The sequence below is a fragment of the Notothenia rossii genome (assembly GCF_949606895.1).
Source record: "Notothenia rossii genome assembly, chromosome: 10".
In the NCBI taxonomy this organism is placed as follows: Eukaryota; Metazoa; Chordata; class Actinopteri; order Perciformes; family Nototheniidae; genus Notothenia; species Notothenia rossii.
This window is the reverse complement of record NC_136908.1, coordinates 41,363,739-41,383,202: the sequence shown is the minus strand read 5'-3', so window position 1 is coordinate 41,383,202 and position 19,464 is coordinate 41,363,739. Positions and strand designations below refer to the sequence as shown.

The following is a 19,464-nucleotide window of genomic DNA, read 5'->3' as shown; positions in this document are numbered from 1 at the left end:
AAGAGAAAACATGTTTTTAGAGTGAATATCAGCTTGGAAACATGAGATAGTAGCCCAAATAATTTAGGAATCATGATTCCAATGTATGCTAGGTACTTTTGCCAAGTTAGAGCACAGTAATTTCATACAGTGCAATACTACACAGGTTTGAATAATGTAATGTCCAAGCGGAAATCTATATGATTCTCGAGGTGACCTTTCGTGCTAATGCTTTTTGACTTTTTAATGTTGTATTTTGACAATACACTTGGATACCATGATAAGACAAAATATTTTTGTGGATTACTAAGGATCATCTTCCCAGTAATGGAACCATTGTATGTATACAAGATATTACATAAAACATTAAATAAAAACTAAAACAATAAAATGAATCCAGTGTTAGGGTCGGAAGGAACCAGAGCAACTCAGGGGTTAGGCATGTTCAAGCCAACAGGCGTGTTTATTTGGAAGAGGGAGGGAAATTTATAGACGAGGTATAGTCAAGGCAGTGTGGGGCACTAGAATCCTGGTATCTACGAGGATGAGGACAGGCCAATGGGGCACATGAGACAATGAGAAGGAAAGAGACACAAGGGGAGAATGGCACAACAACTGGATGCACAGCAAGGTAGTAAACTTGGTAAGTCTAGAATCTCAGGTACATACCGTTAGGACCTAGAAGGCATTTCAGACTCAATGTTTGCTGGTTACAGACGGCGATCTGTATGCCCCTGCGCCCTCAGTACACATGCTGATGTGGAGGGCTGAGCATCGCACACTGAAGATCTCGTTGTTGACGTGCTTTTTTCTGGTGGCCGCACCACAACATCCAGATCAAGATCGGTTTCTTCACCGTTAGTCTCTTGAATGTCATTGGAGTTCATGCACCACGCTGCACGAGCACATCCACACGCCCCACTGCAATACAGTCCTCTTCTGCGACAGAGACACTGTCTGGTACTGCACTGACTTCCACTTTCCTTGCATCCACACACTGTCAGCTGTACGCATGTGGATTGTACAGGTTCCTTGGTAAGAAGCATGGGGACCAGCATACCATTCATCATCTGCCAACCACAATTGATTGGTGAGGGCAGTTGTGGATGTGTCACTAGTGTGACTGTTTCCAAACCTTCGTTTGGTTTAGTTTTTTATTAGTTTTTATTAGGATCCCCATTAGCACTAGCATGAGCATTGGCTATTCTTCCTGGGGTCCTCACCCACACAAAACATACATAATACAAACCAGAACGGAACAACTCATCATTTCATGAAAAGTGCATGGTAAGGAAGTGAAAGCAAAAACAAAACAGAAAAAAATAGTCATCACATTTTAGCCATCATCAAGTCAAAACCTAAACAAAATTTTACCAACAATATAATTTACATGATAATACTAATTACTAATTACTAATTGACCCACAAGTACAGTTCAAATTTAATTTGTAGTTCTCAGATATTGTTTTAGCAAATGTTTGAAATGTATGTTTGAGTTGTCTTGAATGATATGGACCGGTAACGAATTCCAGCTGACCATTGCTCTGTATAGTACTGTTTTCTGTCTGATATTTGATCTTGATTTGGGTAAAATGAACCTTTTTTCTATTGCATGTCTGGTTTGATAGTTATGTGTAGAGTACTGTGCTATGAACTTTTGTGACAATATATGTGGTAAGTGTGTCACTGTAATATTCTTTACAAAATTTAACAGAGAATAAATGGACCTCTGTCTAACACTCATCCATTTCAGTGTCTCCAGCATTTCAGTCACTCTGGTTCTGTAGGAGCACTGCAGAACACATCGTGCTGCCTTATTCTGTGCTACTTGTAGTTTATTTAAATCGTTTTCTGAAGCACTAGACCAAACAACAAAACAGTAATCAAGTTGTGATAGCACCAAAGCATCCAAGACTTGTCTCCTGACATCTATTGGCAAATGTTTTACAATTCTTTTAACGAGTGACACACCCCTTCCCATTTTACACACAACATTATCAATTTGTTTAGACCAAGACAGTGTTTGATCTAGAGTTATCCCTAACAACTTAGTTTCCTTGACTTGTTTAATGTCAATATGGTTTAAATGTAACTGCAATTTAGGTTCACATTTTAACTGATGATTTGACCCAATTATTAAAGATTTAGTTTTTCCTGCATTAAGTACCAACTTATTATTTATTACCCACTCTGAAATCATTTGTAGATCCTTATTTATACAGTAACTCAGCTCCCTTGTAGATGAACCTGCTCCATATATTGTCGAGTCATCTGCATACATAACCATTTTGGATTCCTGTAAGACCAATGGTAGATCATTTGTGAAAATAGAAAATAAAAGTGGTCCCAAACAACTCCCCTGAGGAACTCCACAACTGACTTTCTTAATAGTTGACAGACTTCCATTGAAAAAAACAGTTTGACATCGATTGGTCAAATAACTTTCTATCCACCTCAGTGCATTCAGATGAAAACCATATTGCTCTAGCTTGTTCAACAACAATGGATGATCGATGACATCAAAGGCAGAACTAAAATCAAGTAGTACCGTTCCCACTAACTTCCTATTATCTACCTCCACCTTCCAGTCATCGGTCATTTGTGTTAAAGCAGTGCATGTGGAATGGCCCGGTCTGTAGGCATGTTGATAAGCAGTATTAAGATTGTTACCTTCAAAGTATTTCTGTATTTGATTAAAGATTATTCTCTCCATTATCTTTCCTAACGCTGGTAATAAACTTATCGGGCGACTATTTGTTCCAGAAAATGATCCAGCTGGATTTTTTGCAAGGGGAATAATTTTTGCTATTTTCCATGCCTGTGGGCAAATACACTTTTCAATACTTACATTGATGATATGGCAGATAGGCTCCGCAACCAAATTAGCAACATATCTAAGAAATTTACCATCTATATTATCAACACCCGGTGGTTTATCATTACATTTACCTAGTAGACATTCAACATCTGCAATTGACACTTTCTCTATTTTAAATTTACAATTCTTATTTTCCATGATTAAATCATTTATTAGAAAAGTGGAGTTCCTGTTAATAGGTTGCTTCATATCTCTCCTCAAAGTATCCACTTTATCAAGAAAATAATCATTTAAATAATTAGCAATTTGTACCGGTTTAGTCAAAAATTTCCCTTCCACTTCAAGATATGTTGAGGTGGATTTGGGCTTACGGCCCATCATGCCATTGACTAAATCCCACATCTTCTTCTTATCATCATTAATAGCTTTAATTTTATTTCCATAATACACTCGTTTTTTCTTTTTATTTAATGCTGTAACATAATTCCTCAATTTTCTATAAATGTGCCCGTCTGACTCATAACTTGATGAGATAGCTACAAGTTTTGCATCATCTCTTTGTTTCATTAGTTCTCTTAGCTCATCATCTAACCAGGGCGTTCTAAGGTTCCTTACAGTCTGCTTTCTAAGTGGTGCATGTTTATCAATCACTTGCTTGAATAAGAAATTAAAGCCATCAAGAGCATCATCTGGGTTTAGTTTCTCAAGAACTTGTTTCCAACATATCTTTTGAACATCCTTTATAAATGACTCTTCACAAAAATATTTCATTGATCTTCTAACTATTACTTTTGGTCCTGGTTTTGGCACCTTTGTCTTTCTCACAATGATGATTAGATTATGATCAGTGCACCCTACCGGGATTGAAATTGCTTGTGAACATAAATGGCTGAAATTAGTAAATATATGATCAATACAAGTTGCACTATTTGATCCATCTTTCTTTCTGATTATCCTAGTAGGTTTAGTCACCATTTGTACTAAGTTACATGTGTTAGTAATTGTCAGCAACTTATTTTTTAGGGCACAGTGCGACATATTCCAGTCTATGTTTAAATCACCTGTAAAATAAATCTCTCTATCAAGATCACAAACTTTATCTAACATTTGACATACTGTTTCTAAATAAGCAAGGTTAGCATTAGGAGGTCTGTAACAGCATCCCACCAACAAAGGTCTTAAGTGTGGTAAATGAATTTGCAACCAAAGTACTTCAATATCAGGAGACATTAAATCGTATCTCACTTTAGCTGGTATTTGCTTTTGAATATACACTGCCACCCCACCTCCATGTGCATTCCTGTCTTTTCTAAATATACTATATCCCTGAATGTCAACTGCTGCGTCATTAAATGTGTCATCTAAGTGAGTTTCTGATATAGCTAAACAATGAATACCCGATGATAGTATTTCCTCTATCTCAGTAACTTTATTCCTTAAACTACAAATATTGATATGAGCCAATTTAAACCCTTTCTTTGGTAACTTATTTGACATTAAGATGGCAATTTAAAATGTGTTTCTCTTTCACTACTTTTTAAATTGAGAGCTGAACCAAAACACACATGTAACACAACTAAAACCACACATACAACCCACCACCTAACTGCACATAAAGGATTACTATCCCTGTGCATACTCACTCACTCAATCACCTATACGAGCAGCATGTAGCTCCCAAACATTTTAGATCGTTGTCAATGTGTTAGATACATTCATGGTAATGTCTATTACACACGATCTTATTTATAAATCAATAAATCAAAAAAATGAATAAATCAAAATGACATTTTAGGAGGAATGAACAACCCCAGAGACCAGTAAGAATTGGTCTCTATTCAACATCTTTAAACAAAAAAACAAACACCTTATATAGCCCAATAATAGCAATAAACTCATAATCGCAGTTGATGAAATAACTAATTTAAAATAAAATAGTAGATAACTCATAGACCAGAGGATATTGGTCTAAGAGAACAATCAAAAACACAATTCATCAAACCTGCAGCAATTCCCTTTGTATAATATAATTAATTTCATCTCCTAATGGGCTATAATAATCACAATAAACTCATAATCACAGTTGATAAGTAAATAATTTTAAATAAAAAGTAGATCACTCATAGGCCAGTGGATATTGGCCTAAAAGTAAACAATCAAATACACAATTCACCACAACTGCAGCAATTCCCTTTGCATAATATAATTAATTTCATCTCCTAATATGCATAACCATACCATCTGATACGTCATGTCCATCAGTCCTTTCCCACCTTCATTTCAGATCTTAGTTGAACTCGGGCTTATCACTGTTTTATAGAAATGTTCAGCTTCACTACAGTCCCGATACAGTTTTGTCTGTCCATTGAAGGTTACAATAAGTGTTGCGGGGAACAGTAGTCCATGCCTCACCTCAGCCTTACGCAGCTTCATCCTGAGTTCATTGAATAGGGCTCTCCTCCTGGCAATATCCGCAGTGATATCAGGAAATATCTTCAGTCGCATGTCTCGGAACATGATCTCTCCCTTGCTTCTTGCCAACTTCAAGATAGCTTCCTTTGCTTGATATCTCTGCATTATGACGATCATAGGTCTGGGTCTCAAATCAGTCCCCTGGCCAATCCTGTAGGCAATCTCTACTGCCGGCTCACACGAGAGCGCATTTCCGAATACCTCCTTTAAAAGGTTTGTCATAAAGGCAATGGGATCGCTCTTCTCTATATCCCTTCTCAGTCCAAAGACACGTAGATTACATTTTCTGGTTTGAATCTCCATCCTCTCCATTTTGTCTTTAATGTCTTTGTTTTCCTTCATTAGATTTTGGTTTGCAGTTTCGAGTATAGCAACCTTAGAATCCACATCAGTCAGTCCCACCTCCATATCACCGATCCTCTGACAACATGAGTCGAGTTCTCCCTTTAAAGTATCAAGCTGCGGCTGGAATCTCTCAAAAGCAGCCCCTATCTCCTCTCTCATTATGGAGCGTATTAGTGCCGACAGCTCCGAGTGGCTCACCTGTGAGGACCCGCTGTCCATGGCGCTCTCATCAGCTGTTTGTGTTTCATCCACTCCAGACAGATCGCTGCTCTCATTTAACGCCACTTTAGCCTTTCTTCTTGATTTCTACGACGGCATTACATTCCCCACATTATACTCTCCTGTGGACTTTGACTGAACAACTTGATCATCCGTTCATAACCAGATTTTTTCAAAAAGTTTGAGACGGGAGCTACACGCTTTCAAAATTCACACACTACTTCCGCGCATGCGGATAAACAGGTGCCCTCTTGAGGTGCATTGACAATGCATCTTCTGTTGGTGGTAATGTATCAATATTGGCTTTAAGTTTTCGAAAGAGAGCGCAGCGAACTTCTTGTATCGAGTTGCTGGTTGACTTAAGGTCATAGAGCTTACATACAAACTGTTCTGCCAAGGATAGGGAAGTGGTACTTGGTACTTCATCCTCACCAAAGTTGTGGAGAAGATGCAGCTACTGCTGGAACACTTTCCATGCTGTCCTTTTTCCAATTCCGGTGAACTGGCTCGTAGTATCACATCCAGTGATGGCATGAAATGCCAACAGACCATCGAGCATCTCATTTGGTAATGTGATTTGATGGACTTTGATGTAGCGTGGTTTCTTAGCTGTTCCTGCTTTCATCCAAAGTTCTTGGCTTAGTTGGTTTGCAAATACAAGTAGTAGCAGCAACACATCTGTGTCTCGGCACTGAATGATGAGCCTCTGAAACCCTTTCATTGTTGCGTCAGCTGCATGTAGTAGTATGCCTGTATCCGCTTCTTCATGTGTAGCTTGTAGGGGAGATACATCAATCCCAGCTACTGACGTGACTTTTTCAGGATCCTCAAACCCTCCACTGATAACAATTTCCTCATCATAAAGCAGCACATGATTCTCAAGCTCAGTTGATAGGAAATGGGTAAGGTTGGCTTTGTTTTCATCCATTTCAATGAAGCTATTCCAGTTAGCAGGTAGCTTTGCATCTCTACTCACAATTGTGCGAACCTTTCGCTGAGTAGTGCTGCGTTTTGTTCTTGTTCCACTCTTGATGGAGTTTTGTTGGTACCGATCAAACACTATATCCACTCTGGTGACGTTCCCATGTAGATTAGATGCAACTCTCTGTGTGAACACATCTGCATATTCCCCGAAGGTTGATGCATTGTGAGGTTTTCCCATGGCTCTTACTAAGGCCATTCCATCAATGATGGTGCATGTTCTCATAACAGATGGACTGAGCTCTGTTTCCTTTGCACCAGCTTGTAGTATGGTGAATAAGTCAGCTTTGTTTGTAGGCCTGAGCACTGAATCTGTTGTGGCAAGTGACAGGGGGACTGCACACAGTTCTTTTTGGAGAAGCTCATCCATGTTGACCTCTCTGCCACTCTCCATGGATACAATGATGCGGCGAAAAAATATCCCTGTCAGGCTTCACACACTTGGATCTGAGTTGTTAAAGCTTGGTATCTGTGCTGTATAGGCTTGAGAATGTTTTCGGTTTTCTCTTGGTGAGACTGGCGTGGAAGTCTGTGTTCGTTGTTCCCAGTCGGTTTTTCACCAACTCGGTGATAGTTTTTTTGCCAGACTCTGCAACATGTGTAAGGTCATTCAGTATCTCTTCTGAGGCAACATCACCAGTTGTCAGGGACACTAAATCATACATATGCTCTTGTGGAAGACGTTGTATCTCTGGAACTGATCAACAAGTTGAATGACATCGTGATTATCCCTCTTGATTCTTGATTGAAGGCTGTCTTTGTGCGTCTCCTCATCACCATTGTCGTCATCATGTGTCAGTCCAAACAGGGATCTGGTGTCCTCTGCCAAGGATGCACGTTCATTGTAGGTGATGGACCAACGGTTTCTTGCTGGATCATTTCTAGTGATGCCTATCAATCCTCCAGCAACCTTTCCCGTTTTATTGATGTGTTCAAGGCGAAGGTCGAAAGGCACCTCGTTGAAGCTGTGTTTGGTCTCCTTGGCTACAAAATCATCATCTAGGAAGCCCTGGTAGACCTCTGGTGCTGTCTGTGCCAGCTGTTCCATGTCTGCTATGAACACAGCACCCCATCTTGTGTAATGGGTGTGATCATAAGCAGCAAACCAAGGCATCATGCTCTTGAAGGCTGACATGTACAGGTTCCAATCACCACATCTCAGTGCCCGGGTGAACGCAAGGAGAATAGACACAAGGTCCATGTACTGTCTCCAGAAGGTAAAGGTTGGCTTGTCTTCATTGGCCTTGTCAAACTGTAAAAGGAGATCTTGAATCTCCCCAACTTTCAGCACAAGTTCCTCATAGCATGCTGAAGCTGCTTCCATTTCTCCACTTCCTATGTGCACAGACAGTGCATCTGCCAACTCTAAGCAACTGTTGTCGATTGTGCAGTCATTATCTTCCATCCATTGCAGAAAGCTTGGCAAAAATATTCTCCAAAGTGCTTCAAAGGTTAGCTTGTGTGCACGGGCTACACGGTTCCATCCCTTTCCCTTCATGATGTTTTCAGCTGTGTTCTTTCCAAACACACCACTTTCCTCAAGGATGTCTCTCAGTCCAGAATCAGCAAGATGCTGGCCAATGACCTTTGAAAAGTTCATTTGCACATGAAAGCCACCCAGGAGAATAACAATATTCTCGCACTCTTTTTGGTGATGCCACTGAAACATCTTTGCTTTGCAGTAGAGCTGCTCATCAAAGGTTATGACTGTGTACTTTTGGCCCAGCTGTGTAGTCATTTTGTGGCAGTTTTGTAACACCGTCCAGATTGTGTCATAGTCATGTGCTGGAGAATTTATGATAGGCATCATTCCAGCTATTGTTTTTTGGTGATCTGATTTTGACATAAGCTGGTTGAATCCACTCCAAGATGGAACAACTTCCGAGTTCTGTTGTCTGCACAGAATCCAGGCAAGATCCTGGTTCTTTGATTGCTTAGTTAGTTGCGTGTCTGCATCATACATTTCTGGTGTAACTGGCCCATGGAATTTTGGAGGGGGCTTCTGTGATTCCATTTTAGCATCCTTGAGCTCAAACATCCCTGGTGGAATTGAGAGTGACTTTGCTCTGCCTGATATCAGCTTCACTTTGGGGATTTGTTCTTGAGGTTCACTTCGTCTGAAAGCTGCAGTCTGGGAGGCATGAAAGGTTCCTTTCCCATCAAGGGTTTCTTCATTAATGTCGATGTTGTCATTTGCATACATGATGTATCCAGGGAGCTTTGCATTGACAAAGTTTTGTGGAATAAATACTCTACCATTGTCAAAGTATTGTTTCACAGCCTAGTTTGCTATAGCAGTATCTGTTCTCAGCACTGACTCTTAGCTTATACTGTGCCCAGCAGCATGAAGTAACTGCACTAAGCCTTTTGAGCGTGTAGCTTGGTGTACTGCAACTCCAATTCCAATGTGCTTTGGTGTTTGTCTTTGTTTATCCATATTTTCTTGGTCGTCATCATCAGTGCATAGAAGTCGTAACAGCAGGTACAAACTGTCAGGCACCACTTCTTCTGTATGGTGCTGATCAATCCCTCCCATTACATCATGTCTTGGGGACTCCCTGATGTCTGCCTTGATCTTTAATGACACCCAATACAGCCAACTCAGTATCTCATCGTCACAACTAGCCATTCTCATTCCTTTAGTGTCATCTTGGGATTCCTGTTCATCATCCATTGTTTTCTTTAGGTTTTGGAGAGCAGCCTCAGCTGCAGTGGCGGCTGGTGGAAAATATTTTTGGTGGGGCTGTTGATATAGTGAGTAAACATTTTTTTTTTGGGAGAAATGACCCCTTAAATTGGGACTTCTGGTGATGTAATGGCCCCATAAAATCGTGGTTCTAGGCCCAGGAACAACCAGGCTGAGTCGGGCTGAGTATGCTAAACTAGAGAGAGAATCGCTGTCAAGGGGGCTACAACTACAACAAGATGAACATATTTGACCGTGATTTAATTGTAATACACGTTTCAAAATGATGCCGAAGTAACAACATACTGATTCCGGATATTAAAAACCATGAATTAAGGCTTTGACAAGTCTGCAGACAGACGGCAGGCGAAAAACCTTTTAAAATGCGTGTTTTCTAATGGAGATTTGGCTAAGCTAACGTTGTAAATGCTCCGACCGTCCACACTCACAACAACGGCCTATACAGACATAAATAAACCAGCGACTGTATTCGCCATGACACAGACAATATGTAGTTTGTACTTGTTTAACTTTTGTTTAGTTTCTGAACAGATATGAAGAGCTGTGAGCTCTGAGTGCTAAGAGCTAACGGCTGTGTTGTTTTTCTGGGGAGCTCATTGAAGATGATTTCACGGCTCCGCCTACACTGCGTTAGATACTACCCCAGTTCCTCACGAGTCTAAAAAACAACTCACGTCAACGCACGTAAGCAACGTGGGCGCCAACGTGAGCGCCCTCGTGACCAAGATATTTGACACCGCTGATTGGCTGAAATTATGTTTCGGCGGCACAGTTTACTATTGAGACTTTTACAACGTGCTGGTTGCTGCTGTTTGGCTCGGGGGCAGCGCCCCGTAATGATAAACTAATGCCAAGGGCAAGGCCAGGCAGGAAACATGTGACTTATCAGTAACTTTAGACATCGTAACACAATTTTAAACAAGATTTTATTGTAGATTATACATTTTACTGATACCAATTGTATGATATTTACCTTGTTCATTAAAAATAAAAAATATAAAATATATATATTTTTGAAATATATATCTTTTGAAATATATATCTTTTTATTTAATATTTTTTTAAATATTTTTCTTTGTATGTGGGAAGAGGTGGGGCGGCGCCCCTAGCGCCCCTATGGGCCGGCCGCCACTGCTCAGCTGTCATTTCAGGAAATATCATCAAGGGCTTCGTTGGGAGATATATTGAGGGATAACATTACAAAATTGTTAGAAATTACAGAGCAAATTGTCACTAATTTGGCAGCATTGTGAAAAAAGGTCCGATTTTACCACTTACAATGATACAATGATTAAATGACCAAAAAAATCATTTTCAAAGATGTCAACATAGTTAGGCCATATGTCAAGGGGTTAAACATGAATACTGGATCGGTTTACAGCTTCTACCCAAAAGCGATTACTTAAGTTGCAATATCAGTGTTGGCCCCCTTACTATAATACACTTGAGTAAAAGCCCTTCTAGTCATATTTCTTCTCTCATGTATTTATTTGCATTGCATTTGAAATTCAAGTAGGTAAACAGGCAACCGGCTGTAACGGTTTTCATTTACAAAGTAGCCTACATTTACATTATTCCGGACCACTTACCACGAAATCCTGTCGGATTGTTTTAGGAGCGGGAGTCGGTTCTCTCATCGTGACAGGTGCCAGGACCGGAAGTGATCAGGCTGGATCGTCGGTGTAACGGCACGGCATGGTAGGCTATATAAAAGGTCTGAGCGGACACCAACAGGCCCTTTGAGACATCCGGTGAGAGGGGCTCAGTCTGCACGCGCGTGAAACACTTCAGGTGAGTCAGCAGTTTTCATTGGCCGTTTGTTTGCTGAAGCTGGTGATTAAACTGCCATTGAACCAGTGGAGGATTGTGCAGCAAAGTGTGTGGATTTAAACTGGACTGCAGGACATCGGTAGCATGATCAACAACAAAAAAGACACGCAAGCATTAAAGAGGCATTAAGGAGCTTACTTAAAATAATACAAATGTAGAAATATCACTATGAATCTTTTTACCAATTTTCCACGACTGTATTTTTAGACCATTTTAATGTATTAATAAAACGAGGAAATGATGGCTTGCTACCACAGTGTATATGGTATTTACCCAAAATAATCATTATATTAACCAAATCACATGGAAGATTCTATATTATCAATATAATTAAATGTGACATATTTTGAAGCAGGAATATCTGTTACTCTAAGCCCAACTCACACATTAGACAAACAATTTAGAAAAAGGGCATGAGAAAAATAATGTTCCAATGATTCATCTTGAAAATTACAAAAAGAACATGGGTCCACTTCGAATTTAAATCTCAATTCAGAAACCGGGTAGATATTTATGGCTGATTTTAAAATGAGTCTGTTACTTAAAGGTGGGGGAGGGTAAGTTTGAGAAACCGGCTCGAGATACACTTTTTGTTATATTCAATGGAATGCTCTTAACATCCCGAGAGCAATGAATATCTTAAGTGCTTTGACAAAAAATCCATAAAAAAATGTCTGTGGAAGCCGTAGTAGCCTACTGTAAAAAGCACAACCAATTATTTTAGCCGGCCCGGCTAAAATAACTGGATGGCCTACCGGCCTGTCAGCCTTCCATCTGTGCACAAACAACTTTTTCCGGCTGTGTATTTTCAAATTCTAGCGCACTCGAGCTGGTTTCTCCAAAATTACCTACCCCACTTATTATTGTGGAACATTTGGGGAATTGAGACGGTTAAACAAACAGTGTGCTCCTGCATCGTGCTTCTGTTGGTGTGTGGCGCTGACGCTTTCCGACTCCGCTGTTCAGTGGTTCTGTTAATACAGTGAATCCAACTTTATTTCCATAGCACATTTAAAAACAGAGTTGATCAAAGTGCTGTACATCAATTGATATATAAAAACATCATAATTGCATAAAACCATTCTTAAAGCCACAGTCTGGAAACTTTCATACCGTACATGACATAAAAACAATATAAAACATGAGTGAATAAACCCAAATTTTAAAAGCACAAACCGACAGGTCTTATACATGATTTGCAAACCCACGGGAGAATAAGTGGGTCTTTAAACAAGATTTTAAAAACAGGCGACGTGTGAGCACGTCTGCTCTGGACGGCTGGTAGACACGGTACCAGCAGCTTCAGGGCACAGAACCAAGGAGCCCGTACATTTTGCGTTGGTTTCTTTTCTTTTTTTCACTAAAAGGTGTAAACCTTACAGTTTGAAAGCTCACCATGGTGCAGCTGTCTCCTTCCACTAACCTGGATGTCACACCACCTGAGCACTTCGAGGACGGGGAGGATAGACGGGGGGACCTTGTGGTGGCTGATGGCTCAAAGGGGGGCTCGCCCCTGGGTCTGAGCACCCAGCAGCTCAGCATGGAGACCTCCACTGCCTACCACGGCTATGACCTCTACATCGAAGATGGTCTCATCTGCTTAAAAAACAAAGTCCGCAACTTGGAGAAAAAGAAGGTAAGAGTTGATTTCAGTTTCAGTGGACAGGTGGCAGGCACCTGGACTTGGTAAAGTCTCTTGTGTGCCCACAGCTGAAACTTGAAGACTACAAGAGGAGGCTGACCTGGGGGGAGGAACTTAACCATGATCAGATGGTAAGCCCTTGCTATGAACTGGCACCCAAAGCATATTATCTTCTGTTTCTGTCTGGGGTTTGTGCATTGGCTTTTTTTCTCCAATTTATCATTTTTGAGGCGGCGGCGGAAAAGTACGAGGAGGTGCTTCATAACCTGGCATTTGCACAGGAGCTGCACAAAACCCTGGATGAATTGACCCAGAATGTAAGTCTTTGCCAATCTGACTACCATTCATTTTTGATTGATTTTTGGGTATGGGATGGGATTGAATGGCATGTTAAGTATAGTTTGAAGTCTGTGCTTTGTTTTGCTCAAAGAATGAGGACTTATTGGAACTTAAAGTTTGCACATTAGGTACATGCAAATCTGAGAAACAAAGTCATTATTCATCTTTTCTATAGCACACAACTATTAATCACATTTCACTTGTATATTCCAATATTCCAAATTTAACTTTTCTCCAAGTGTCTTTTTTATACAATCTGTAAAGCTGTTGTCCACAACATCCCTTTTAAAACCCCTCTGGATTGAGTAGCCTTTTCACTTGAGATCTGTACTCTAATATCCTGCATTGGGTTAACAATGTTGCATAAACAGTTTGTAGTCTGAAACTCAAAGATCTTTTGTAACAAGTTCAATGGCAGGTTTTTAAACGGCTCCTTGAATCCTCTGCCTCTACAGTTGTTGAGAGCCCAGAGGAAGGCAGTGAAGAAGGAAAAAGCGGCAAAGGTGGAGACTGAGAGGAAGAATCTGACCTCTGTGCTGCAGTTCCAGCACCTTCTCCACATCATGCAGCTAGAGCACATCAGGACAGACCTGCTGGCTGGACACAACCAGGCCCCGCCCATCACAGCCCAGCAGCTGCAGAGCCTGAGTCAGCTGGCCACCCTGCTGGGAGTCAAGAGAGATCACACACTGAGGTTAGATTCATGGCAGCACCCTATACCTCTGTTGTTTTAGGTGATGTATATTCTTTAGTGTCAGGATGCTCTCTACGGTGCACCTGTAGAAGGTCGGGATGCTCTCTATGTTGCACCTGTAGGAGGTCAGGATCCTCTCTATGAAAAAAAGTCTAAATATGATATTTGGCCTCAAATCATCTGAGGCCTGGCGCTCCCACCAGGTTGGGAACCACTGCCCTATAGGATACAGAGAAATACAATACATCTTTGGCCAAATGAAATCAAAATCAAATGATTGAAATGTTTCTGTGATACATTGACTATGTAACTACAAAATACCAGCAGTGTTAAACGGACCTTAGTATATAAGGACAGGTCATAAAAAAACATTTATTATGGTTTGAAGGAATTGTATAGCATTCCATTTGCAAGAAAACTTCACGCTGATAATATCTTGTTCTGAGGCTATGCATCACATACAGAAAATGTTGCTGTAACTGCACAGCTCTGATCAGTGGCATAAATGTAATGTTACTGCTTCAGTTCATATAACTTATTCCCTCAGCCAAGAATATTTACCTCATAGATTGGCTTCAAGCTACATCTTTTTTTAAGAGTAGTTGATGCAAATTGTAGTGCATGATAACACCATTTTACTGGTATAAAGAGTTCGATGTTGATGACCTCAGATGTCATGTTGTAGTTTAGAGGAGCAGATGGAGCGGGCGGCTGTGGCCCACCTGGACCTGCTGGAAGGGAAAGACAAGCCGGTGGCTGGATCCACATGTGAGTAACAGAGCCAACAATAACCTAGATCCACATATCTCTAATAAGATATGAAGGATGTTGTTTTTTTTTCAACATGTAAAGCCTGAGATTTTGAGTCAAGATATAACATTTCCTGAATTAATAATTAATTATATTACCAGTAGTTTGATACTAACTCAATCTAAAGAATGTAACCCATTTTAATGTATGATCTTTGTCCAAAAATGGTCTCGTATTTTCTTTTGACAAATCCTCATCAAAATGCTGTGATGAGCACCTTCAACTCTATAGAATGTACCGGACCTAACTTGGTTGGATTCTAATCTATTATAAAAAGCGTATCATACTAACCAATCTCTTTGGATTGTCTACACCAGGGGTCGGCAACATAGGCGGATTTTGCGGGGGGGCAGGGGGGGCATTGCCCCCCCTGGTGGCTGAAATATGTTATATCATTACTAAATCTAAAACTGTTCCAATACAAATATTTTGTATATATAAATATTTTAATAGATGTAATAAAATGATTGTTACAATACAAATCTGAATAATATCATCTTTTGTTTGAAATAATTTCATTTTTGAGCAGTCGCATGTTGTGACCATAGACTGTATATATAAAGGGTTGTGACGTGTGTGTGTGTGTGTGTGTGTGTGACGTGTGAAGTTAAGGACAAAAGTTCCCTCACTTTTTTTTGTATCCAAGTGATTCAGCTATTGAATTAGCAGTAATGGATATTCGGCGATTTTTAAAACGTCCAATTTCGTCTTCAGCTTCAACAACAGAAGAGCCACCGACTGAGCCTAACTTTACCAACCAGCAGCCGTCACAATGTCAAGTGGCAGACACGCAAACGAGCAGCTCTGGATTAGCTAATGTTAGCCCCACAGCGGAGAGCTCTGGATTAGCAGGACCAGCTAACATTAACCCCACAGCAGGGAGACCACCGGCACCGGGGCCGTCAGTGGGTCATGATGATCTTGGGGAAAAGCACAGCTGTCCCAAGCAGCCTACTTTATCCGATTTCCCCTCAAAAATGTTTGGGAAAACGAAACGATAATTTTCCACGTACTATTACAAGAACTATCCCTGGCTGGAATATTCAGTACGAATTGATGCCGTCTTCTGTTTTTCATGCCGCCACTTCCAGACTGACAGCGGTGTGGAGGATTCCTTTAGAAAGGGCCTGAGTGACTGGAAAAAACTAAGCAGCAAACTGGAGAAACATGCACAATCCCAGGCCCATCTGAACTGCATGGTTAAATGGGATAACTATAAAGTGACTGCATCTTCTGGATCTATTGCAGCGAAACTTTCCCGAAGCCACAAAGATTCTGTTGAGAAGAACAGATCTTATTTGTGCAAAATTGTTTATACTGTGAGGCTGTTGTCCAAACTCGGATTGCCTTTTCGTGGGCATTGGGAGGGAAGCGAGTCAGAGTCGCGTGGAAATTTTCTTGAGGTTTGTGGATTTTTCTCCAAGTATGATTCTGCTTTTAAAAACATGCAGTCCAACTATTTCAATGCTACTAGCCCGGATTTCCAGAACGAAGTCATTGACATATGCGCTAACTTAGTTCGTGCAGAAATTGAAGAGAAAGTGCAGGATACTGGATTTTTTTCTATAATTGCAGATGAGGCCAGGTCTTGCAAAACGGAACAATTATCAGTATGTATCAGATATGCAGAGCAGCTTGAAATCAAGGAGCTTTTTTTGTGTTTTATGGATTGCTCAGCATCTCGCAACGCGGCTGGGATTGTGGAAGCAATAAACAAAGGACTTGAGATGTGTGGACTGAAACATATCCCAGTTGTTGCCCAGAGTTACGATGGTGCCTCCGTCATGTCTGGTCACGTTTCCGGTGTGCAGCAGCGCATCAAAGAGACCCACCCATACGCAGTGTACGTGCACTGCATGGCACACAAACTAAATCTGGTGCTTATGGAGTGTTGTGCTGTCAACCGCAGCGTGAAAACATTCCTGAACGTCATTGACAAACTTTACTCTGTATTTGCAGAGCCGTCAAACCATCATCGATTCATTGAAATGCAGAAATCACTGAATCTGAAACAAACTGAAATAATACAGCCAAGTGAGACAAGATGGGCGTACAAGTGGCGATCTGTGAATTCCGTTAAAACTCACTACTCTGCAATTATAGGGTGCCTGAGAGAAATGAGTGACGAGGGAGACAAGTGGTCTGTGGAGGCCAGTGGCATTTATGCCCACATGACCAGAATGTCTTTCATTACATGTGTTATTGTATTGGAAGACATACTGCGTGTGATTCATGTTACGCACAAGGCCCTACAGTCCTCCAGCCGCACACTCTCCGAAGCTGCAGCGCTTACCGACAACCTGAAGGCGCACTTCAAATCTCAGAGACAAGCAGATACGTGGAGCAATATGTGGGGATCAGTGAAACAGTTCTGCCGGGACAACAACGTGCCAGTACCTGGGGATGCAGATGTTGAGTGTCAGACTCCGGGTCCCCTTGCACCCAAAAGAAAACGGGTTACAAAACCCCCGACCTCCCTCGACAGTTTCCTGGTTACAACTACTTTGGGCCAAAGAGAAACTGATGAAAGTGGCGCACAAATGTCACAGAGTGATACAGCTGGATATCAGCAGCACCTCTATCTCCCTGTGCTGGACACCCTCATCAACGAACTAGACAGACGATTCACGGGAGAGTCCATAGAGCTGGCACGAGCATGTGGAGCAGTGTTTAAATGTCAGAAAAAAGGAATTGAACCTCTCGTACAAAAATACGCACAGCTGCTCAAAATTCACCCTCTCCTTCTTGGAGCAGAGATGGACCTTGTTAAAGCCTCTGCTGTCGCACCTGTTGCACTTGAGCATCTCCGAAAGACTGTTAAAAAGGAGAGCTATCCAAATCTATACAAGATGCTCCAGTTGGCACTGACTCTGCCTATCGGATCTGCCACCTCTGAGAGAAGTTTTTCTGCAATGAGGAGAATTCGGAACTGGCTGCGGTCAACGATGGGAGGAACAAGATTTTCCTCACTTGCGGTTCTTCACATTGAGGACGACATAACCGCACAGCTGTCACCTGAGGGGATAGTGGACGTATATGCGGAACGTAAAAAACGGCGTCTACTTCTGAACTAAGGTAGGACACCAAGGGATATAGTAGTTATCAAATAAGTATAAGATAAGCACAGTTTTGATACGTTTTTTACAGTTATGTAATGCACTGTTGTTGGGGGGAGTGACCGCCCCTTCCATATGAGTGTGTGTGTGTACGGCGGGCATGAGGCGTGCATGACGGGACGAGTTGTGTTCGTATGTGGAAAAGTCATACTCAGTGCGGTGAGCACGAAATAGTTGGGACTGTGTACTGAGTGACGTCAGTAAAAAAGGTTTGCCCCCCCAAGCGCAAATGTCAAACTCCGCCTATGGTCGGCAACCTTTTTGATATGAAGTGCCATTTAAAAAAAAAAATTGTTATCAGCGTGCCGACAATCGAGAATTGTCAACGGTGGGGGGGGGGAGGGGTTGAGGAGCTTGACGCTCGTGAACTATCAGCCGGAGGGCGGGGGGAGCCTCGCTGCGGGGAATCAGTGTGTGGACCTGTCAACGAAACTTACACATTTACCACATTTAAATAATTGGTTTAAACGGCATAATAATAAGGACAATCGTCCGTTCTGTGATTCTCCAGAACACACATGTTATGATATTAGGGTCATGCAGAGTGAGATGAGATCGCTTGTCCCTTTAAGAGAGAGAGAGAGAGGTGTGGCTTGTGCATGTGTCTGTGTGGATGGCAGAGCGACAGTGAGGGGGGAACGTGAGTATGTTGCTGGAAGTGAAACGAGGCAGCAGAAAAACAGAGGTCTGTGATGTATTTTGTGAAACAGAAGAACAGCTAAATAAATGTAACGGCCTCCCAAGAAGAGCTCGCCTCTCTCCAGTCATTTAAGCTAAAGTGGGTTATTGCTGCCCTCCTCGACTACGGTCTGGGAGCCGACAGGAAAGTTCAACACACAGATGGCCAGTCCGCCCCTTTGTAGCATTATTTCGATGAGCAGATCGCTACTGGGCTTTCAACTAAAGACACAGCCACGCAAAAACTGCGGCATTTGTACAGCTCCTTATGGGTAGGCCCAGCGCTGGGCCTACTGCAATTTGTGAAGGGCTTTCCTCTGTGGTGAAACGATCAGCACTGCACCACGGAGGAAAGCGGCAGAAAGTCAGCGGGGCTGCATTGCGTGCATGGCTTCTGCAGGTAGACGCGCTCTGGCGGCGGTCTCGTTCAGGATCCGAAAATACAATTCAAATATTATTGCACGTTTATTCCACTTATTCCTAGTGTGCCACTGGTTACGGTACCGCGTGCCAATGCTGGCACGCGTGCCAGGGGTTGCCGACCCCTGGTCTACACCATGTTGGCATCTTGGGCCCTCAGTGAAATGGGCATGTTTATTTTAGATAATTTATTTCCAGAAAAGGAAAAACTGGTAAAATAATCAAATATGCAGTGTTTTATCATTTCTTTAGATAAGCTGTTCAAAGAAGAACTCGCTGAGCTGATGAACTGCAAGTACTTCACTTGTCTTCCATCTCCACCCAATAAACCTGCAGAGGAGTTTCTGAGAGCCAACAGCCATAGCCCTATAGGTGAAATTGAACTTTAAAATCATGCTAGCATAAAGATGAATT

At 41.6% G+C, this 19,464-nt stretch overlaps 2 protein-coding genes across 2 annotated transcripts in view; one reads left to right on the top strand and one right to left on the bottom strand.

The window, feature by feature from the left end:
* Positions 1-11,185, bottom strand: part of LOC307022768 (uncharacterized protein) — a gene marked incomplete at its 3' end in the record, with an annotated part of 36,586 nt that extends 25,401 nt beyond the window's left edge. The window contains exon 1 of the mRNA XM_079655661.1: positions 11,111-11,185. Within this exon, the coding sequence (XP_079511787.1) occupies positions 11,111-11,158 (48 nt within the window). The 5' untranslated portion in view covers positions 11,159-11,185. The remainder of the gene's footprint in view (positions 1-11,110) is intronic.
* caprin2 (caprin family member 2) overlaps positions 11,173-19,464 on the top strand; it is a 25,199-nt gene continuing 16,907 nt past the window's right edge. The window contains exons 1-7 of the mRNA XM_079655660.1: positions 11,173-11,312; positions 12,734-12,987; positions 13,062-13,124; positions 13,224-13,310; positions 13,788-14,026; positions 14,712-14,794; positions 19,303-19,422. Coding sequence (XP_079511786.1) covers positions 12,748-12,987; positions 13,062-13,124; positions 13,224-13,310; positions 13,788-14,026; positions 14,712-14,794; positions 19,303-19,422 — 832 coding nt within the window. The 5' untranslated portion in view covers positions 11,173-11,312; positions 12,734-12,747. The remainder of the gene's footprint in view (positions 11,313-12,733; positions 12,988-13,061; positions 13,125-13,223; positions 13,311-13,787; positions 14,027-14,711; positions 14,795-19,302; positions 19,423-19,464) is intronic.